Source organism: Narcine bancroftii, chromosome 3 (assembly GCF_036971445.1).
Source record: "Narcine bancroftii isolate sNarBan1 chromosome 3, sNarBan1.hap1, whole genome shotgun sequence".
Lineage (NCBI taxonomy): Eukaryota > Metazoa > Chordata > Chondrichthyes > Torpediniformes > Narcinidae > Narcine > Narcine bancroftii.
Window position 1 is genome coordinate 283,121,058 of NC_091471.1, and position 24,127 is coordinate 283,145,184.

A 24,127-nucleotide genomic window follows, 5' to 3' on the forward strand; every position below is an offset into this window, starting at 1 on the left:
GTGAAGGCAAAGGAATTGTCAGGCCTGCACAAGGGTTCAAAACATCAACCATTTTGATCCAAAATGACAACCAAACCCTCACCCTCGTTGCCTCAACAGCTGCTGTTCAACCTGCTGTGTTTTTCCCTCACAGTTTATTTTTTGCTTCAGATTCCAACATTTGCAGGTGCTTGTCTCTATTTCTGCTCATAATTTGGTCTTTCATAAAAGACTGAATCACCACACTAAAACAAAGATCCTACTTTTTGGATGTACATTTTGTGCCCAAGACCTGATACAAACTTATTGGTGAGCATTAAATTGACAGTTCAGTAAAAGTTTTGTATTTATTACGAAATTTCAGTGGCATAACTTCATTTTAGAAATAAGATCTTTGAGTTCTGGGTACAAAAAAAATAGAACACTCAATATCCTCAAATGGAAAGAAAAAGCCTTCAAATCTCAAGTAAGCAAAACACAAAAGTGCTGGAGAAACTTAGCAGGTCACACAGCATCAGTCTACAGATATTTTCTGCAAAATGCCAACTCCCATTTACCTCAACTCACACCTCCTTACACCCTGTTCACTGTAAGGTTTCTATTCCTTTCTCTCAATTTGTCCTCCATCGCATCAGCTCCCAGGATGAGGCCTTCCATTACAAAACATCGGAGATGTCCTCCTTCAAAAAACATGGCTTCCCCTCTACTGCCATCAATTCAGCCTTAACCTGCATCTCCTATTTCCCCCACCAGCCCTTGCCTCTTTGCCCTGAGATGCAACAAGGACAGGGACCCCCCCACCCCCAACATACCATGTCATCACCTATACCACCCCACCAGCCTCTGTATCCAACATTTTATCCTCCACAATTTCCTATATGATTCCACCACCAGACACATCTTCTTCTCTCTTTCCTGCTTTTGGACTTCTGGACTCCCTTGTTCACTCATCCCTTCCCACTAATTGCCTCTTGGTACCTACCCCTGTGACTACAGGAAATGCTACATTTACATTCACACCTCCTTCCTCACCACTATTCAGGGCCCCAAGCAGTCCTTTCAAGTGCAAGCAACACTTCATTTGTAAATCCGAGGGGATATCTACTGCATCCGGTACTCCCGATGTGGCCTCCTCTACATCGGAGACTGTATGCAGATTGGAGATTGTTTCATTGAGTGTCTTTGCTCTGTCCTCTGCAATTTCCCTGTGGTAAACCATTTCAAATCGACACATCATTGTGTGTCCATTGCCTCATGCAATGCCAAACTAAAGCTACCCTCAAATTGGAGGAACATCTAATATTCTGTCTGGGTACCCTCACACAGCATTAACATCTACTTTTACAGTTTCCATTTAAACCCCCCCAGGAGATTCTATCCCTTTCTCCTTTCCTCCAACTCCCCATACTCTTCCATTTCCAGTCAGGAGGCTATGACTCCCCCGGCTCCTCAGCCTTTTCCCTTCTACCCACAGACCTATATCTACCCATGGTCTCTTACCTGTAGCCTGTACTACCCCCCGACCCCACACACACACATCCATCATCTCCTCTTCACACCTTATGATTCAGACGCCTGCCTGGTTGTTGCTCATACCTTGGAAGGGTTCAAGCCGGAAACATTGATTACCCTTTATTTCCTATAGATGCTGCCTGGCCTGCTGAGTTTTTCCAGCTCTTTTGTGTATTGCACTACAATCACATCTGCAGACTTTCCTGTTTAAACTCCAAGTGTGGCATGTGCTTTGCAACATTAGCCAACTGCAAAGTAAATCTTTAGCCATCCCAAAAAGACAGTCCAATGCCGAATAGTGGACAACTCCCCAGTAGCACTTTCAGAAAGGGTTTTAAGTGAACTTAAGGTTTACAGTTGAAGCCACTAAGGCAACGATACAATAACTTAAATAGATTGTCAACTCTTGGGGGATTTAGGGTCTGAACATGTCAGCCAGTTCTTGCACTTCACAATGAATGACAGCATTGAGCAAGTTGCCAACTCTACCTTTTCTTTAAAATTCAAGTAATCAGAAATCAAAATTACAGTTCCTAGACCCAATTCCTAGTTAATTTCAAGATCTAATTTTACAATTCTAAACTATGCACTACACCAGCCTCAAATAAGTTTGCTGCCAATTCCCATGAGCAGGATCACACAACACACACACACAAAAACTCCAGAGTGTATTTACCTAGTAGGGAGGCTTCCTTACCAAAAGCGGCCATGGTTTGATCTAAGGTTGGCTGATTGTCACCAGATGGAAGGTCAGGACGGGTGTAGTCTCTACTCTTGTCATTATTGTACTTAACATTAAGACTAGTCAGCTTAGAGAAGTCAATGCGCAGAGTGCAACAGGCATTATAAATGTTCTGCCCATCCAAAGCCTAGAAAAAGAGAGATAAGCAGGAGCTGTAATACTTATTCAATATCCACAATAAATAGAAATTAAAATTGTTTTGGTAATTCAAATGGATGGGTAGTAGCATCTTGTTCAAACCACATGGTAGGAGAATGAAGGTAGAGTAGGATCACTGGTTCCTATGGCCAGTGCCTTTTCTTTTGCGAAGGGGTGTATGGGCAGAAGATGTGCAGCTAAGAGATCCAATTACTAAAGGAGGTCAATTAAGCAGACTCAGAACATTTTCAATCCTGAAGGATGGAGCCCAGATTGAATATTTCAAAATCAAAACAGAACATGCGAGATTAAGTTGAATACAAATAGAAAAGTGGCAAATGGGATTTAATCCAGAGAGGTTCAACAAATCAGGGGAAATCGACAATAAGGGAAAGAATAAAGAAAAGCACAAAGGAATGAAAGCAGTACACATGCTCAGATGCTTAAACATTGGTTAAACAGATCAAATATATGATTAAAAAGACATTCAGGGTGCTTTGTTTTCAGGCTATAAGATATAGGAGCAGAAGTAGACTATTCGGCCCATCGAGTTTTCTCCACCATTCCACCATGAGCTGATCCAGGAAGAGGAGAATTGCATAAGGATAATATGCCACATTTATCAGGCTGCAGCTTGAATACTACATGCAGTACTGATCAACACATTACAGAAAGCACGTGACTGAAAGGCTGAGTGATGATTTCGAGGCCATTGACAGGACTGGGAAACTATGGCAAGGCATTTTAGGAAACCTAAAGATAACTACAATGTTTAATGTCCAGTTGATGACTTTCTCCAGTATTTGGAAAAATTGGAAATTACTTCTCAATCATCAGAATATACTTCAACATACCAGTTTAGCATGTTGTGCACAGGAGCCATCACCATATTGAAGCAAGGCCTGAAATTGGTTGTTCTTTGTGAAGGTGATAATCTTCAACACAGTGCCAAACTTGGAAAAAATCTGTAACCAAAGAATATAGGAAATTAGCAAAATTATGATGCACAACTTGTACTGAAGTTCATTAATGATGACACTCCATGAAAACGAAACATTTATATGCACAAAGGGCCGGGGAACCTTTTGACATATTAAAGCACAATTGATTGATACAATGTCATATCTATGAGTTATGCTGAATGTGAAGGATGGATTTCAACTGCAGAAATTTTAAGAAATAGGAGTAAATTTCACTTTCATTGAAGATGTTGAAAATAGTTAATATTTGTGGACATTATGTTTTATCTAAATAGCCCCATTCCACAACAGTCCCACACAAATTACACCAACACCCCGACTCCCACACTATCTGTCCTTCTCAGGGTTACAGTAACATCAATAGCTCCACTTCTGCCAAACAATTTCAAAACTTCAAACAATTTTAGCACACACTCACCTGGTGCAAAACATCAAGAGTAACTGGATAGAAGAGATTTTCAACAATGATTCGCAGAACAGGGCTCTGGCCAGCAAGATTAGCTGCAGTGTCTGGGACACCAGATCCAGCAATAGCCAGATTTGCACTCTGCACTGCATTTACTGCCTGAAGAGCAGCTTGAGCTCTCTGAAAATAAAGTCAAAGAGAAAGTATTGGAATATTTGGCTTTCCATCTTGCATATTACAGTCAGCCCCACCACACCCACCAGTTTCATCTCACACCTTCTTTGTCCTTCTGTTTTCCCTCTTAATCACTAACACACTATACACCTTCTCAACTACCCTATCAACCTGCGCGGCGGCAACATTGAGTGATCCATGGACCTCGACCCCAAGATCTCTTTTCTTCCACATTATTAAAAATCCTGCCAGTAACCATGTACTCCACCTACAGGTTCGAACTCCCAAGGTGCATCACCAAACTTATCTGGATTGAAATCCATCTGCCAGTTCTCCATCCAACTCTGCCTCCTGTTAATATCCTGTTGTAACCTACCCACAAACCTTCATTTGTTATATTATCTGCCACCCCTCCACTTCTTCATCTAAGTCATTTATAAAAATAATAGATTCTTGCAGAACACCACTAACATTTTGTGAGCTGTTCTGATCATCTTGCTTTAGAAAAGACAAAGCATGAAGAAAACTGCAGGGGATGTGGAGCAGTTTCAATAGGGCTTGGATAGGATAAAACTTTTCTCCCAGCATACAGGACGACAAGGGGTTCAGGGGTGACCTTAGATGTACATGAAATCATGTGGGGTATAGATGTTAAATGTACGTAATATTTTTCCTAGGGTAGAGAAGCCTAAAACTCGAGGGCCTGAATTTCCGGTGAGAGAGGAAATGTTCAGAGACCCAAGGGGCACCATTTTCACACAGACAATGGTGGATACATGGAACGTTTCTAAAAGTGGTAGAGATAGGGACAATTATCACACTTAAAGGACATTTAGACAGGGAAATGCACAAAAAAGGTTTAGAGGGCTATGAGCTAAAAGCAGGTAATTGGGACTAGCCTGGTAGACAACTTGTTTGGAATGGATAAGATAGACTGAAGGGCCTGTTTCTATGCTGACTTGCTCTCATTTAAAAAAATTATCTGGACAATCAGTGGAATTACCAAGGTTTAGATGGTTACAAAACAAGTGTGGGTAAATAATAATAGGCATTTGGTCAGCATGGACATGATGGGCCAAAGGGTCTGTATCTGCACATAACTATGATTGGTATCATATTACACCATGTAGATTTTCTCAAAGCAAGCAAAATATAGTAATGAAGTACTCACAGCCTGATTGGGAGAGTTGTCAGTCTTTAATTCCTTGTGGTTGGAGTATTGGATGTAGACAGGATGACTCCTCAAGTATGGAGTGACAGTGCCATAGTAGCTCACCATTGTGTTAGCGGCTTCTTCAGTATTCATTTCGATAAAAGCCTGAAAATGTACACAGATCAACTGAAATTTGTGGACACAAGTTCTCAAGCATGGTTTGTAGAACTACATTGGGAGCAATTCTGCAGAATGGAGTAGATAGACATAGACTCTTTCCCCTGAGGGCAGGGGAAGTTGGAACAAGAGAGCATGAGTTAAGGGTAAGGGGGCAAAACTTTAGGAGGAATATTAGAGGATGCTTTTTCACTCAGTGAGTGGTGGCAGAACGGAATGATCTTCCAAAAGAGATAATTGCGGCAGGTCCCTTCTGTTATTTAAGAGAAGCTTGGATGTATACATGAAGGTGAGGGGGTTGGAGGGCTATGGGCAGAGAGCGGGAGGGTTGAGCTAGTGGAGTCGTTCAAGTGAACCGGTGCGGACTTGAAGGGCCGACATGCCCTGTTTACGCGCTGTAAATGGTTATATGGTTAAATAGCAAGAACAACGAAATGCTCGAAGCTTGCATCCACAAATCTTTGGTTGTTATAGACGATGTCCCAGTGGTATCAGCCAAGTTATCAGGTTATTGAGCTGGGACAGGGCAGAAAGAGAGAGAACCAGTATATACAATTTAGCAATAAAGTTGGCCCACATAGCGAGAAACATTTTCCCTCTGGTAGGAATGTCTAGCCAGAGGCATGTGTTTGAAATATCACCAGGAGATTTAGTATCGAGGGGGAGGGTGGGAAGAAGGGGAGAAAAGTACGAGAATGTGGTAAAGGAGTATTTTCTTCCACAAAAGAAAACTAGAACATTCTACTCGATAGAGACCTCACAACATTTAGGTGTCTAAATGAGCACTTGAAACATCATGGTATAGAAGACTAGAAAATGGGATTAGTGTTGATATGGATAAATAACACTACTGTTTCAATGTATAAGATCAGTTGTAAATCACATCCAAGTGGTCAATGCGTAAAATTACTTTGCTCAGAACTCTTGAATTGGTTTTCTGGCAGGCTGGATAAATGCAGAAAAATCCAATTAAGTCTACAATGGATATTCTTTTGTACATACACCTCAAGATGAATGTTGCAAAGGGTAGAATAAGCTCCCAAGATTTTGAACCAGATGTGTACCAAACAATTGATAAGGGAGGCAAATCCAAAAGTCCAAAAAAAATCACGTACCTGGTTTTTGCCTTTTAACATGAGAAGATTTGTTACTTTTCCAAAAGGCAAACCCAGGGAGATGACCTCCGCTTCAGTTACATCATTGGGAAGTTTGCGGATATGGATGACTCTGGATGGCATTATTCCCGAAATTCTGTTTTCTCCTTTGAACTTTTTGCTGTCATTGCCGTTGGCTGGAAAAGTTTAAGCACAATGTGAGGGCACTGGTGTTCTCCATGTTAAAAATCACTCCTTAAAAATCAACTTTAGGCTGGATAAGAAGCGTGTAAAATGCTGAGATACTTACTGTACTCACCAGAGGGAGTAGAGTTGCTCATGATATAGGGACCGTTTGTTGCACAAGCAGATAGAAGCTCGTCAGACCCCCGCTGTCAAAAGAAAGCACAATTTTCTAGTTAATCCATTTAGGCCAGTAAGTTGTGTCAACAGTGTTAATGGTTCAGGTTGACAATATTGGATGAATCACTTGGATGTGATTTACAACTGATCTTATACATTGAAACCATATCAATGAAAACCTCTTCAGCCAGACAGGATAAAGCATTATGAAGAGTTATTACTGTAAACATATGGGCTCAATTCAATGGAAAATTCGCTCCGCAAGACTGTGTATCCATTTGTGACAAAATATCAAGAATGCCATCAGTCTTTTAACAATCAAGTCTTGGCACTGATGGTGAGGAGATAGCGAAATAAGCAAGAAATCACTTAGGAACAAAGGCATGCATTTTATCCGAGTGCTAAATGCACACTGTTATTGACTTGCATCAAAAAACTCTACTCCTTTAATGAAAATTTGCTGATGTCTGGTTTCAGGTGCTGCTCAGATTCTTAATTTCATTTCAGGAGGCTACCCAGTCCCTCAAATTATAGGATATCACAAGTTTCTGCCTTTCAGATCTTCAAAATTATCAATAATGCTTCAAATCAGCCCCGAATCTCTACACAATGAACACCAGTTTCATTTCAGATGCAAGGAATGAAGAGTTGGCCAGTTACTATGTTGTTCGCCAGGTTCCTTACAACACAATTAAGATTTAGCACTTTCAACACTCAAACCGTAATACCTGAGCCACACAACGTAGCAGACTGCTTGATGAGCACCCCACTTGAATCCCATGCCAAACCATGGGAACACCACCATAGCTGCCTCCAAATTGGGAAATATATCATCGTTCCTTCACTGTCACTGGGTCAAATCCTAGAACTCTCTCCCCAGCAACATTATGGATATAATTAAATGCTGAGTCATTTGAATGTCTGTAAAGCCACATCACTTGAATGACTAAAAAATTAAAAACTGGGCATCCATGAGACATCAACAGCAACTAATTCTAATGCTTTATCCAGGCTTTAAACGGGCTGTTCAAGTTAAAAATCTTGCAACTGTGGAAGTTTATGCCCAAGATGGAGGCACAGGTGTTCAGCAGCATCCATGAGGGGTAGCAGACTTCAGGGAGCAGCGCACCAGAAACGGGAAGAACACTGAGGAGAGACCTAACAGTGAAAGTTACCACAGCAGCAACCCAGACAAGCCATTGGAGACTGACTCACAGGAACGAGGTATCAGAATGATGATTTGAGAGGGTGCTGAGGACAAGAAGGCCCCTGAAGGCTTCCTGATCATTTCGGAGGTTAGGAATGAAGCTCAGGTTGCAGATGGGCCAGGCAGGAAGGGGTCTGTGCGGCAGCAGGAGTGCTGAAGAGGAGTCCACGCACATGCAGTGACTTTAAGGGACTGTCTTTTGCTTCTTCTCTCTTGCTGTTAGGGATGCTGGACGAAATGCCATCTTTTTTGCCTTATAGTAGGCAGAAGGCAATTTCATAAACAGTAAAATCCCCATTATGGCACCTACAAAGATCAGTTATGCAAATTTTCCAGTTGACTGAGACTCACTCTTACAACTGGATTAAGAATATACCAGTTAAAAGACAAAAAGTGCAAAATGTAAAGTAATTTGGAAAAATAAATTAGTATTGTCATCCGTAATTATGTAAAGTTCACTTTAACCAAGTAATTCTTGTAACTTACAAAATTTAAATTTGAACCCGTCGCTGGTGCTGCATTGCGCTAACCATGCCACCATCATAATTAAACCATCTCCCAAATTTACAGACAAAGCTACACTAATATAATACTAATAAAAACAAAGAGTCTTACTAGGAAGGGATAGGGAGACCCTTGTCGCAACCCAACTCACTTCCTCGCCAGTGTCCCGGTCAGGCCCTCTACGCACCTTGCTCATGCTGACAACCTGGCTCACCTAGCTCAAGTTTCAACAGCAAAAAGAACACATTTGCATTGAGGGCCATTGTCCATTCAGCAGGGCAAACCTGTACTTGTCCAATGAAGTCTCAGGTCTCCCCTGCAGGGTCCCATCCATGCAGTCTCATTCTTTCAAATTTATTTATTTCCACTTTTTTTTGGCCAGTTGTTTGAGTTTCCGATTGATTGAAGGCATATGACAATAAAGGCATCTTGTATATACATCCATTAGACAAAGTTTTATAATCCTACCATATCTATTTGTGAATGATGGTGAGCAATTAAACAGCTCTTGGAACAACACTGACAATGGCTACAATACCTGCCAATTGCCCTGGAATCATTTAACCAAATGTGGCATGGAATCTTTGGAAAACTGAAGTTAATGGGTATCAAAGTGAAAACATGCTAGTTGGAGTCACACCTTGTAGAAAGGAAAATTGAAGCAGCTTTTGAAGATCAATCTCACCAATAATCCCCACAGTAGGAATTCATCAGGTCACTTCCCTAATACCAGCCATTTTAGCTGCTTCAATGTCCTTCCTTCCACAAAAAAAATTAACATTGTGCAATTGTGACGTTCCTCAGCAAATGCACTGGCACAGAACAGAACCTAGAAAACAATCAAGCTTGGAATAAGTAATCTAACAAAATTCTAGACTCCACAAATGATTCTCGAAGATTGGAGGCACCAAATAATATTTATCTCGAGATAAAGAGATTACAAGGGGGAAAAAAAATGGACAGAATTTTTAGCCTAGTGTTAGTAAAGCAAACACTGCAACGGAGTAAGTAGAGTTAGGATTGATTTACAAAATGAAATTCACTTATGAATTGTCTTCAAGTGGGCACCTGGAATGACCCATCAGAGAAAGTGGTAGAGGTGGATACAATCACAATGTTTAAAAGACATTTAGACAGGCACAGAAACATTTTGAAGATATATAGGCCAAATGCAGGAAAATTGAACTCTTTGTTCCAGCTCTGTTATACACCACTTAGATTAATTACTTCTTTCTTCTACATGCAAGGTGTATCAAGTGCACTGCAGTTGTTAAGATGGAGGGCAAAATAGGCAAATAGGATCTTGGTTGGCATGGACAAATTACGCTGAAAGCCCTGCTGTAATACCCCATGGAAAAAGTCATTATTGATCATTATCTAGATCGGCCATTCAGTCCATCAAGCTTATGTGGTCTCAGAGCCAACCCAGCCAAGTCCTTTTCCCAACTTCATTCCACAACTAACAATTTCATCAACTCCCAAAATATCTATTGCATCCATGTATCACACCGGGGGTAATTTACAGTGTCTAACTAACCTACCAATCAGCATATCTTTGGAACGTGGGAGGAAACCTGAGCACCTGACAGATACCCACTCTACAGACAGCACAAGAGATGAAGATCACAGCTTCAGCTGTATTGATGTAGCTCTACCAACTCTTGCCCATAAGCCATCAATTAGTGGACAAATCTGGTTTTGGTGAAGATACGAGTCTTGATGGCAATATTATCAAAGTTTCACTGAAACCAGCACAATAACAAGATAACAAAAAAATGCTTGAAGCCGTCATTAAAGATGAAATAGTGAAACTTTTGGAATGCAAGGGTTCAATCAAGCAGACGCGGCATGGTTTTAGAAAGGGAAGATCTTGTTTGACAAACTTGTTAGGATTCTTTGAGGATATAATGGGTGTGTTGGATAGAGGGGAACAGGTTGTTGTATATTTGGATTTCCAGAAAGGGTTTGATAAGGTGCTGCGCAAGAGACTTGTCAGTAAGTTGCAGGAAAGTGGAGTCCGGGGAAGTATATTGGCATGGATCGAAAATTGGTTGTCTGACAGGAGGCAGAGAGTCGGGATAAGTGGGAGTTTTTCAGGTTGGCAGAGAGTGATAAGTGGGGTGCCGCAGGGGTCAGTGCTAGGCCCACAACTGTTCATCATTTATATTGATGACTTGGAGGAGGGGACAAAAAGTGGTATAGCCAAGTTTGCGGATGACACCAAATTGAGTGGAAGAGCAAATTGTAATGAGGATGTGGAGAGTCTGCAGAGGGATATAGCTGGATGAGTGGGCAAAGATCTGGCAGATGGAGTATAATGTTAGTAAGTGTGATGTTATCCACTTTGGCAAGAAAAATAAAAGAGCTGAATATTATTTAAAGGGTGAAAAACTACAGCATGCTGTTGTGCAGAGGGACTTGGAAGTGCTTGTGCATGAATCGCAAAAAATTAGGTTGCAGGTGCAGCAGGTTATTAAGAAGGCAAATGGAATGTTGGCCTTCATCGCTAGAGGAATTGAATTCAGGAGTAGGGAGGTAGTAATGTTGCAACTGTATAAGGTACTGGTGAGACCGCACCTGGAGTACTGTGTCCAGTTCTGGTCTCCATATTTGAGGAAGGATATACTGGCTTTGGAGACAGTCTAGAGGAGGTTTACTAGATTGATTCCTGGGATGAAAGGGTTAACTTATGATGAAAGATTAAATTGCCTAGGATTGTATTCACTCAAGTTCAGAAGAATGAGAGGAGATCTTATAGAAACATATAGGATTATGAAATGTATGGATAGATGTAGGAAGGTTTTTTAGCTGGCCGGGGAAACTAAAACGAGAGGACACAGTCTCTAGATTCGGGGGAGTAGATTTAGGACAGAGATGAGGTAAAATAATTTTTCCCAGAGAGTAGTGAATGTTTGGAATTCTCTATCCAGGGAAGTGGTTGAGGCTGCTTCATTAAACATATTTAAAATTCGGTTAGATAAATTTTTACATGATAAAATTAGGGGATATGGGGAGAAGGCAGGTAGGTGGAGTTAGGTCATAAATTAAATCAGCCATGATCTTATTGAATGGTGGAGCAGGCTCGATGGGCCATTTTTGACCTACTCCTATGTTCCTATGTTTTTTCCCCAAACACTATTTGCAGTATACAAACAATTCGGAAAGATCTGAATGGATGTTTTATTGATATCTCAAAGGCCTGGTCACTACACGTTTTCCTAAAAATTAAAACAGTGCACATCTTTTAATCATTCCACTCTTGGTAAAGCTGAAATAAAATTCTAGCTGCCAGGTAAAATCCTAGCTCTGACGTAGAAACACTTAAGAGTTGTATAAAGAATCAGTGATACTTTGCCTTAGAAAATTCAGTCAACAGAATGAACTGATAGTGTAACTTAACCATGTGAAATAAGAACCAGGTGTATACGAGTGCCCCAATTGTCAGTAACAGACAAGACTGGGTTGCAGTAAATTTGGCTGTTACAGCTTAGCACCTGCAAGCTAACACCAACCTACCTTCTGATCCTCTTGCTGCCTTTAGACTTAAAGGCTTTAATTGGTGGGATAGAATGCTGTTCTACAACTGTGAAATAGAATGATGAATAACACCAGCACATGCACATTCTCATTTGGATGGCCAAATATTACTAATTGTTTTAATGATGGTAGATTAAGCTAGATAACCACTTTAAATCCACCTTATATGTGGATTGTTGTACAGTACAACTCCAATTATTCAAAATTGTTGGGATTGGGCCTATTTCAGATGAACAATTTTTTTGGAGAACTTATCATTTTTTAAAAAACAGCCTAGTAGCAACAACAAATGACTTGTAACAGTGTTTAAAAAACAAGCAAGTGAAGGCTTTTTAAGCTTTAAAATAATGTTTAATTCTCACTAAATAAATGCTGGAGACCGCCAATCACCGATACCTTCCCACCAAGGCCTCACTCGTGCTGGGAGCCCGAGGGTCCCACTCGTGCCCACACCGGGAGCTGGAGGTCCCCGGTCAGTTTGGCTCCAAAAAAATTTCAGATTAATGAGAATTTTGGAGAATCAATTTTGGATAATTGGAGTTGTACTGTCTTCGTTGTGGACAGAGTGACCTACAATTTAGGTCTCAAAACTATGTTCTTGCCAATAACAGTAGCACTCTGTTCATTCTTGTAAGCATGCAATAGCATGCAATGAACTCAATATGAATGGATAGGGAAGGCCGTAGGGGAAGCAAACCTAAAATGGGTGATTTGGAACTTGGCATTAATAAATTTATCTACACTTCATAGAAAAAGAAAAGTTGATTAACTTTGCTAGCAGAAAGTCAAGATAATACCTTATCTGATGCCAAAGTAATATCAAAGGTGAGGAAAGTGGCCAATCTCAAAACAAAATTACATGCAACTTCCAGTACTCTAAGAGCATAAAGACATATTTGATTAAAATCATTTTGCAAGAGCCAATCCCAAAAGTCCCAGTTTACTAAACGAAAAAGAACGTGCATAGAAGATGTTGGCATGGAATAGCATCTTTTGTTTCCAAACTTCAATTCACGTAAAGGATCTGGTATCCAATTACGGAAAAAGTCATCCAACAAAATTAATCTCACCATAAACAAGGATCTCCACCCAGTTATCCTGAACTAATTTGAAAACTTCACAAGGACTTTGAAATAGATTGCGACCAATCTATTAAATATTAGACCACTCCTGCTGAAAAAGTATCCAAGTATGTGAATCGATTGCCGACTTCTGACAAGGTTAAATAACCTCCCCCAGCAGATCCCATCTGTTCCTTCAGTGTGGATTTTTATTCACACATTGTCATACACCTTTGTCGACCTGCTATCAATTGAGCCAAACTAGACAATGCTGTTTGGAAGAGCTTTGCAAGCTGACCAAACACTGGTTTAAAAAAGTTTCAAAGTCATTCCTGTGCTTTGTTTTAGCTTTTCATTTCCTCTCAGCGGAAAAAGCTGCTCTTACTAGAGATAGAAAAGTAACAGGAAATGGTCCTGCATCACAGTTTGCTCTAAAAACAGGATGGGACCCATTGCCCCAAGAGCATTGAAAAATATTCTGGCTCAGTATTTAAAAGCCCATGACCAATCTCCATATTAATTACAATTTCTGCCCAAGAACAAAATGTACAGCTCACTATAGTAAAATTCCCGATATCCGACACCTATGGGGATCGATAGATGCCGGATAAGTGAATTTGCCAGTTGCTTGAGATTGCGTCTCACATTATTGGCGAACTGGGAGGATTTTAAACTTTTGTACTTTTTTACCTATTTAATTTCTTCCAGATAGCAATTAATAAACAAGATAATTATGGCCAAGGACAAACTGAACCACAAGAAAGATTCTAAATTGTGGGGCCAGGCTAATTAGATTAGTATTAGCCATGAACTAAGGAAATTAGGGCTGGTTGGAGTGTGTGGGAATTGTTTTTAATGGCCAGCTGGATAGAATTCACAATCAACACTCGGAAGAAATCAAAGGTGGCAAAAGTCTGGGAACCTTGGAAGATGAGACATCATAAATTTAGTGAAACGAAAAACATATTCAAGGTTTAGGAGGTGGAAATTAGACAGGGTCCTAGGAAATATAAAGGAAACAGGAAAGAACTTAAACAAGGAAATCAGAATTATGAGACAAGTAGGATAGAATTATTTGGCAAGTAGGATAAAGGAAAATTTTAAATCATTTTATACCTACAGTGAAAACAAGGGGTAGAGAGGGAAAGGATCCGATCACTCAATGACAAAGAGGAAGTAGGCGCTATACTAAATGCATAGTTTTCCTAGGTCTTTATGAAGAGATGGATTAGGTTAGTGAATTTGAGGGGGGGGGAAATGCTGATATCTTCAGCAATGTTGGTATCAAGGAAGCAGTGCGGTTTCTACTGTGAACACCAGAACAGAGAACCTCACAAGGATTCATGGAATCTATCCCATGTTATTGACAGGCAAGATCCTAGAGAATTAGCTGTTCCTTTGGCTAGGGTCTATGGGAACAAACAAAAAAATATATAGGCCAGTGTACCTTGCATCAGTTGAGAAATCAATGGAGAAGATTCTTAGGAAGAGGATTATTCACAGCTTAAAAAAAATTGGGGATAATCGGTGTGGCTTTGTGAAGTGGAGATTAAGTCGTAAAAATTTCCTTTTCTTGAAACAGGTGACAAAGATGATTGATGAGAGCAAGGCACATGATGGTGGTAAAGTGGACCAATAAAAATCCAGAGATTAGTCAAAATTAGCTTGTTCATAGAATACAGAGGACAGTGATGCAAGGGTATTATTCTGATTAGAGATCTACGACCAGTGGTCTTCTGCAGGGATTAGCTTTATAAGCTTTGTTGAGGCAACATTAGGAGTATGGTGTTCAGCTCTGTTCACCAGAATATTGCCTGGGATGAAGAGTTGAAGAGATACTGGAGAAGCTGGATTTAGGTACAACTACAAGGCATTTGAACACACTTGTTTTCACTGGAACATTAGAGGAGCTGCCTGATGGAATTACAAAAGGTCATGTGATAAAATTAAAAAGGCTTGGGAATTGGAACTTACAGGATCTATAAGACAAAATTCTTAAACTGGTGAATGCATTTTTTCTAACATTATCCCTACTTGTGACAGTGAAAATCTGATATTACTATATTGACACTCATGTTTTGGTCTTGTCCATTCTTAGAAATCTATTGGAAAGAAATGTTTAATATCTTTTGAAAAGATATTTCAGGTGGAGTTATGACCCAATCCGATAACTGCTCTTTTGGGGGTTATTGAATCAGACACAAGGAGTTTTTCTGTTCCTGCAATGCCTTCTCTACATTGTTGGCTAGAACAACCTAGTGGCTTATCCCTGAGGATAAGCTGCTCAGGTGTTTTTTTGGCTAGTTTTTTTTCCCCAATCGAGTAGGTTAGATGGGGTTTACATATATAATATTTTTGGTGCCTTTTCTGCCTTCATCCTGTGCAGTGGAGGGGGACCGAGTTTATACTGTTTGAACTTTAATCTTGATATAAATACATATGTGATATTGTATTTTCAATTTTGTTCGCATTTCTTTGTATTGTATTTATAAAAACCAAGAATAGGTAAAAATTGAAAAGAAAAGGTTATGTGAAGGGCAGACATTCTTTCTTTCCCATGGTTGAAATATCAAATAGTAGAGGGCAGCGCTTTAAACTGAAAGGGAATACATTGAAAGGAGATGTACATGTTTTTATTAAGTAGTGTGGTAGGTGCCTGAAGGCTACTGCCAATGGAGGCAGGGGAAGCAGAAATTGGTCATTTTTTGTTTAAAACATACTGCACAGTTACAGGCCCATCTGGCTCACGAGTCCACACTGCCTAAATACAGGGCATGTGACCAATTAACCCACTAAGCCCCATTCGTCTTTGGGATGTGGGAGGATAACTGGAGAAACCAGAGAAAACGCACGCAGACATGGGCTTACGGACAGCTGCATTTGGACAGACACATGAACAGGCGGGAATGAGTGGATATGGGTCACATGCACGTAGATGGAATTAATTTAAATTACATCAGGATCAGCACAGATGTATGTTCGTTCTATGTTCTGTATCCATTTGACATACAAGTTCAACAATTCTTTCTTTCTGCCTTGAATGCAAAGGACATCAATATTTTTTGACATAACTGAAATGTGACATGGACATTTTAAACTCTCTGATTAAAGTGGACATTACAATAACTGTACATCACTTCACAGATCAAAAAAAGTGAAAAAAGGGACAGCTAAGTCAAGCAGTTAGCAAGTGAGATTTGCATTACAAATTCGTTAGTACAAGAAAAAATCTGTACCCCAATGTGATGTTCTGAAGAACGCAACTAGAAATATATTGGGAATTAAAAACGACCCCATACAAAAAAATTACAAATACAGACCAAGCTCACACCTGGGGACTGAAGAAAAATAATTAATACTGTGAAAACGACGCAGAACCCAAAGAACAGTAGGGGAACTATTAAAAGTACAAACTTCAGTAGATGCATTACTTCACAACAGGAAACATATGTTGGTGATTTGAAAATATTTTCTAAGCTAATAATCTTTTGAAACTAAATCACAAATTTCAGGCACTTGCACAATATTTTGAAGTATTAGGAATGTTAAAATTGGTAGAGTTCCATATGAGAATAGGAACTAAATCCATTCCAGGGATTCAGTTAACACATCACATATTACATAACTGAATATGCAAAACTGACTAAATGGTTTCAATGCAGTAGAATTCACTGCAGGGCAAATTCCTCAGCAGAACTTCAAAATTGCAATGAAAAATTCCGATTAAGTCAGGACAAAACCAATTATGTAGCCTCAGCAGTTAGGCCCCTTTCCGATGACCAATGTCCCATGTCATGGGCGGCCTCTGGATTTGTAGTATGGTTGGAATGTTAATGGCCATCTTCAGATTCATTTGAAGCAATGCTCAGTTGACAGATAAATGGAGCTTATTGAGAACAGATGTAATTGAGCATGACATCTAATTAATTTTGAGACAATCTAGAAGAGTGGCAGCATGTCTTTGAGACCTGGAATGGTCCAGAAAATGGGGCTAGTAATTGCTGTCATAACAAGGACAAACAAAGCTTATTTACTCAAATCATTCAAACCTGATTTAGTTTTGTAAAACACTACAGTACCTTTATTTACTAATCCATACACTTAATACTGTATTTCAGTGCGAATCTACCACCATGGTAAAAGAAAATATAAATAATTTGAAATTAAATATGATGATGGCAATTTAAATTGTCCAGTATGTGACTGAAATAAATTTTGTTGGTATGAAAAAGAGCTACATCTGTTCACTCAAAGTATATGGGCTCCCTTGGACTGAAAGTGGCAAGACAATTTTTTTCTACAAAAAAAGCCATAGATTTGCTGTAATCTTTCAACCAGATGTAAAGTATGGAACACTGCCAATCTTAAAAAATACAAGATACAGATGCAAACTTTAAAAGGAGCAATCATATTGACTGTTTGCTTAGAAGGCGAGATAAACTTTGACAGAAATGGATATGGGCCAAATGACCTAGTGGCTTAATTTTCATGGAAACCTTCACGTCGAGCCCTTATCACAGACTCCAAGGGAACATTGCAAATTTTCATCTCCTGCACCTCCCACAAACTGTGATAATCCTTTATTATAGCTCAGATTGGGTCCAATTCACCTGTGAAAACTAAAAGAAAACCTGCCGATTCCAGAAGGCTGAAACCAAAGCAGAAAATACCAGAACACTCAGCAAATCAGGCAGTATCTATGAAAAGAGAAATTGTCTCAGGCTGAAGATCCTTCATCATAACTCAGATTGTGATATTTATTAATTTCTGTCCATTGTGCAGTGTTTCTAACATTTATTTTTATCTTCACAATTCCCCAGCAGTCTTCCCTCTAAGCTGTGTGTGTGTGTGCAACACAGGTTTGTAGCCTGTGTACAAAAGAAATTAATGTGTGTACAAAAGGTCAGTTACCTAAAATAATATAGTAATTAATAATTCAGGTTTACTTTTACACAAGCATTCAGTGTGCACATACTTTGACAGGAAAAAAAAATTTCCACAATGCAAGATATTTACACACACTGACTACTAAAATTTATAGAGAACATTGTTCCCCAGGTGTTGCCAGCAATTAACAAGTACAACTCCGATTATCTGAAATCGGATTCTCCAAAATCCTCATTTATCTGAAAATTTTTTAAAATTTTGGATAAATGATGATATCGGAAGCAAATCAGAGATTCTCATTTATCCAAAAATTTTTCTAAGCTGAACTGACCTCACAGATTGAAAAAAAATTCAACCGACATGAAATTAGAATGACAATTGTCTTTTCAGGTACCTCCCTTCCCTCTTCTCATTCCATTTCTTCTTTACCTTCCCCCATTGAATTTTCTCTCCAACTCTCCCTCTCAAACTGGGTGCCACCATCTCCCAGCCACAAGCGGCCAGAAGAATCCCTTCTCCTGGTGTCATCAAGGAGAGCGGCCTCCCTCAGCAAGGATACAGAAGCAGGACACCAGAGAAGGATGAAGATACAAAGATACAGAGAAGATGACACAGACATAGATACAGAAGAAGAGGAAGAAGACCACCAAGAATTTCAAAGGAAAGAAGGTAAAATAGGACAAAGTTTAGATAAAGCCTTTTTCAAAGAACAAATGGGGTCATTAAAAGAATGGCCATCATTAGAATTTAGTTCAATCAAAAGAAAAATGAAAAGAGCTGAAGACAGAATGCAAAGCTTAGAGCTGGTCATGACTGAAATAGGGAAAAGTGTAGAAAATGTGGAGGAAAAGAAGCTGCTGTAGAAATAGAGATAAATTATTTAAGAGGGAAGTGGAAGAGAGCGAAAAAAAATTAGAGACAAGATTTATTGTAACAAAAAATTGACTTATTGGAAAACAACAGTAGGCGAAACAACATATAAGTAGTTGGCCTGAAAGAAGGCAAAGGGTCAGATATGAAGAAATTTATAAAAGGATGGATCACAAAGGTGCTGGGAATAACAGACTCAGATGAAGAAATAGAAATCGAAAGGGCACATAGGGCGCTAGTACCTAAACTGCCACCACCATCAAAAACCGAGATTGATAGTAAAATCTCTAAGATATACGACAAGAGACAACATACTGGAGCAGGCAAGAAAGAAGGTTAGAGAAGACAATAAGCCGTTAGAATATAAGGGACAAAAAAAAAATTTTTTTAATTTTAAACACGGACATAAGCTTCAAACCTTTAAAGAAGAGGAAGGAATTCAACGCGGCGAAAACAATCTTATGGAAGGGTATAATTTTATATTAAGACATCCAGTGGTACTCAAAGTATCCATTCCTGGGGAACAGAATAGATTGTTCTTGGACCCAAAGAAAGCCCAAGAATTTGCTGAACATTTCCAGGACAGAAGAGTGGAGGAGGAGTGACAAGAAAATATACAAAAATATGTAAAAATATAAAGTAAAGATAATGTATATATAAAGATGGATAAGAGAAGGGGAAGAAGGAAAAAAAGGAGAGCTTTGTTATAAGTATAGGAAAATAGTGTTCTCTGGGGGGGGGGGGGGGGGTGTTAGAATAAGGGTGACTGCAAAATCGGTTGATGCTTGTGAGTAAGTTTGCAAACCAAATGTTGCGAGTTGTGGTTGCTGTCAAGGGACAAGGGGCAATCCAAGGAGGGGAGGTTCATTTGGGGTTAAAGGGTTATTGCTTGTGGGGATTGTTGGGGTATTTCATGTCTTAAATGCATTGTCATATATTGAGATTAAAAAGGAAAACTTAAAAACACAGTAATGGAAAAAAAGGGATGGAGGTGGTGAAGAGGCAGAAAAGAGGTGAAAATAAAGATATAAGATGGCCACGTTGGACTAAATGACTAAAACATTAATGGAATTTATAACCAAGTTTAAGTATATCCCATTGGGAAAAAAAATCATATACAATTTAAAAGACAAAATTTTAATGATTGGGGAAACCTGGGAACCATATATGGAACATGGCAGAAAGAGCAGGCCTAGGACCACCACCACCTAAAATGATAAACACGATCAGATTTAATGTGAACCAGTAGATGATGTTTTGTTTGTATTCCTTTTGTATGAAGATATTGTTTTATTGTATTTTATATGTCCAATATTTACTGCTTTTGGAGGGGGGTGGGAAGGGAGGGATGGGGAAAAAAATGAGAAAATGCCACTGTGAATATTTAAAGAGATGCATTTGTAAATATATTAGTTGATATGGTTCATAGTGCAATAAATAAAGAATTACAAAAAAAGGAGAGCGGCCTCCCGGCTGCAGTGGGACCTTGGGATCCTGGGCAGCAGCAGGGATGTCAGGCTCAATGATGTTCCCTCCCAACCCATCTTCTTCCCTCCCTCGCTCCTTCCTCTGCATGTCGACGCCGAATCCTCACCCCGGCCTACGTGTGCAGTAGGCTCCGGTGACCAAAGACAGGAGCCCAACGACTTGCCAGTGAATGTTCCACCAGCCTGCGAAGCCTCCCTGGGGATCAGCTGCAGAGGGTTTGTATCGTGGATCAGCAGTGACAGTGATTGACAGCTGCGTTGGGCTTGTCTCGGTGATCGACAGCAGCCAGCATTTTTTTGGTGAGAATTAAACAATGATACGTGATTTGCTGTTGCTACTGGACTATTTTTAAAAAATTACCAGTTCTCAAAAAAAAATATTTATCTGACATAGGCCCAGTCCTGACCATTTTGGATAAATGGAGTTGTACTTTATGTCAAAAATGTCCCCTTCCATACTTGGCTTTCACTGACACTATTTACCAACCACTGAACCAATATAACAATGATCAGCAGATCCATTGTTGACAGTGGAATCTAACTGGACAAGTGCATTTTGCCAAGACAGGAGTCACAGCACCAAATACACTCAGCTCAAATGTATTACTAGGCAAGGGACTAGATCAAACCTTCCCAACTTCCCATTAAGATTCCGCAGCTCAAAGATTTCAGAATCAGTAGCAGTACCAGTATTTCTCATACTTTTAAAATGATTAATTCCAGCAGCCAAAATAATATATTTTTTAATCAGCTATCCAGTCACGTATTCTCTTTCAGGCTTTTCGTGCAAGTACAATATACCTAATAAGTCTGTAACAAGAGGTGCCTGCCTCAGCAGCAGTTTACAGGCAATTTGATACAAAAATATTCAATATTAATGAGAAACTAATAAGAACTGCCTGACTTCGCCTTCCAGGTCATCAATTTGGAGCGCATTCTATTCTCAAAGAGAAACTGGATCATAAGCCTGATTACACCAAATGTACGTAACTCCAAACCTAAAACAAAAACATTCAAGTTTAAAAGCTACATTGTCACAAGAACTTACACTGAAGGAAATTAATATGGGAAGAGCAGCAAAATATTCCAACCCGTATAGTAATTCACACTGTTCGAGCTGCATCCATACCCTCCAGAAGTTTAATAGATAATACAGTTAAAACTAAATAATTAACCAAAACAACTTCAACTGGCAAGAGCCCCTACTGTCTGTCAATTTGTACAAGACATGGGCCCCTGCTAGAAATAACTAGATCAGATCATGTAATCAAAAAACCAACAATACAGTACTTGGAAGTCTGCCATCAGAAAAACTGCAAAGGATTGCTGTGTAAACACAGAACAAAATATCCAGTAGCATCTGTGGAGAGACAAACAGTCCCTGCTCAGAACTTTGCAAAGGACCTTCACAACTGACCCAATGCATACCTGTATCTAGGCCAGGGAGCAAACCTGACTGTCTTTAAAAGTAAATAGAAATGAAAGGTGTGGAGTTCAGTTGCACTCCCCCATCCTGTCTCCATTTATGACTTGAGATACAGCATGTTAATAGACTCTTCCGGCCCATGAGTCCGTGCCACCCAAAAACACCTCTGGTGGTAATTACCCTAAATTGCCAGTATAGACAATGTGCAAAATGACATGAAGAGGTACTAACTAGGAAACTCACCTATGTTGCCGATACAGACAGACATGTAGCACTTTCAAAAGAGGCATTATGACAGTATTAGCGAAACAGAATATCAATACAGTGGCTTCACCAAAAACTATTCAGGTTACAATGTACAAGTGAACTAAGTGGTTAATTTAATATGTTAGAAATGGCATTTGTACTCAGCCACAAACAAAAATTACACTCATAACTAACATATTGCATAACCACAGGAATTCTGTACGTCAAAAAGGAGAAGTAACAGTCATGAGACCGAGCACATTCGCATGGTAATAAATTAACCTTAGTGAAAGATCTTGACATTAAAAGTTAATCATACCTTTGTACCAACTGTTATATCTTGGACAATGCTGTAGAAGAGAAGAAAAGTTAGGAAATCCATGGCAACATGGGCAGTTAACATTCAAAAATAGTTGGGGGGGAGTGCAGAGGGATGAGCATGTGCACAGAGAGGAGGGGGCAGAGGGATGAGCAAATGCTCGGGGAATGGGAGGCAGGGCTATGAAAGTGTGCTCAAAGTGGGGAGACATGCGCGCAGAGGAGGGAATGCTGCGTGTGACGGGGAGTGAAGATATTGCCATGTGTGTGGGGTTAGATAAGAATGGGTGGGAGAGAAACAGCTGCATGGAAGGGGGAAGAGGAGATTCAGATGCGCACATGCGTGGAGGGAATGAGATACAGCATGTGAATGCAAGGGTGGAGCAGATACTGGCTAGCAAGTGTATGCAGTTAGAGGCATGAATGTACTGGGGGCAGATATGGGAGCACTTGAGCAGCTGGGGGAGATATTGGTGTGCCGATAGCGGCGCACCACAAGCAGGTACAGGTGCAACACAGGGAGGGGGGCAGAGCCGAGGCCGGCCCTCGCGTGTGGGGTGGTGGTGGTGGGGGAGCCGAGGCCGGCCCTCGCGTGTGGGTGGTGGTGGTGGGGGAGCCGAGGCCGGCCCTCGCGTGTGGGTGGTGGTGGTGGGGGAGCCGAGGCCGGCCCTCGCGTGTGGGTGGTGGTGGTGGGGGAGCCGAGGCCGGCCCTCGCGTGTGGGTGGTGGTGGTGGGGAGCCGAGGCCGGCCCTCGCGTGTGGGTGGTGGTGGTGGGGGAGCCGAGGCCGGCCCTCGCGTGTGGGTGGTGGTGGTGGGGGAGCCGAGGCCGGCCCTCGCGTGTGGGTGGTGGTGGTGGGGGAGCCGAGGCCGGCCCTCGCGTGTGGGTGGTGGTGGTGGGGGAGCCGAGGCCGGCCCTCGCGTGTGGGTGGTGGTGGTGGGGGAGCCGAGGCCGGCCCTCGCGTGTGGGTGGTGGTGGTGGGGGAGCCGAGGCCGGCCCTCGCGTGTGGGTGGTGGTGGTGGGGGAGCCGAGGCCGGCCCTCGCGTGTGGGTGGTGGTGGTGGGGGAGCCGAGGCCGGCCCTCGCGTGTGGGTGGTGGTGGTGGGGGAGCCGAGGCCGGCCCTCGCGTGTGGGTGGTGGTGGTGGGGGAGCCGAGGCCGGCCCTCGCGTGTGGGTGGTGGTGGTGGGGGAGCCGAGGCCGGCCCTCGCGTGTGGGTGGTGGTGGTGGGGGAGCCGAGGCCGGCGCGAGGGGGAGCCGAGGCCGGCGCGAGGGGGAGCCGAGGCCGGCGCGAGGGGGAGCCGAGGCCGGCGCGAGGGGGAGCCGAGGCCGGGCGCGAGGGGGAGCCGAGGCCGGCGCGAGGGGGAGCCGAGGCCGGCGCGAGGGGGAGCCGAGGCCGGCGCGAGGGGGAGCCGAGGCCGGCGCGAGGGGGAGCCGAGGCCGGCGCGAGGGGGAGCCGAGGCCGGCGCGAGGGGGGAGCCGAGGCCGGCGCGAGGGGGAGCCGAGGGCCGGCGCGAGGGGGAGCCGAGGCCGGCGCGAGGGGGAGCCGAGGCCGGCGCGAGGGGGAGCCGAGGCCGGCGCGAGGGGGAGCCGAGGCCGGCGCGAGGGGGAGCCGAGGCCGGCGCGAGGGGGAGCCGAGGCCGGCGCGAGGGGTGGGGGGGCGAGCCGAGGCCGGCGCGAGGGGTGGGGGGGCGAGCCGAGACGGGCGCGCGGGGTGGGGGGGGCGAGCCGAGACGGGCGCGCGGGGGTGGGCCGAGACGGGCGCGCGGGGTGGGCCGAGACGGGCCCGCGGGATGGGGGGTGAGCCGAGACCGGCGCGCGGGGTGGGGGGTGAGCCGAGACCGGCGCGAGGGGGAGCCGAGGCCGGCGCA

General features: G+C 42.1%; 1 protein-coding gene across 7 annotated transcripts in view; it reads right to left on the bottom strand.

Moving 5' to 3' along the window:
* LOC138758874 (polypyrimidine tract-binding protein 1-like) overlaps nucleotides 1-22,789 on the bottom strand; it is a 38,179-nt gene extending 15,390 nt beyond the window's left edge. Inside the window, exons 1-7 of one of the 7 annotated variants that reach the window (XM_069928386.1) lie at nucleotides 22,263-22,789; nucleotides 6,675-6,747; nucleotides 6,377-6,552; nucleotides 5,103-5,249; nucleotides 3,770-3,937; nucleotides 3,226-3,336; nucleotides 2,189-2,360 (exon numbers count right to left, since the gene is read on the bottom strand). In XM_069928386.1, the coding sequence (XP_069784487.1) occupies nucleotides 2,189-2,360; nucleotides 3,226-3,336; nucleotides 3,770-3,937; nucleotides 5,103-5,249; nucleotides 6,377-6,552; nucleotides 6,675-6,747; nucleotides 22,263-22,346 (931 nt within the window). In that variant the 5' untranslated portion in view covers nucleotides 22,347-22,789. Of the gene's footprint in view, nucleotides 1-2,167; nucleotides 2,361-3,225; nucleotides 3,337-3,769; nucleotides 3,938-5,102; nucleotides 5,250-6,376; nucleotides 6,553-6,665; nucleotides 6,748-22,262 lie in introns of all 7 variants that reach the window. The other 6 variants (XM_069928384.1, XM_069928390.1, XM_069928383.1 and 3 more) reach the window with 6 other exon arrangements.
* Nucleotides 22,790-24,127: the final 1,338 nt, after the last annotated feature.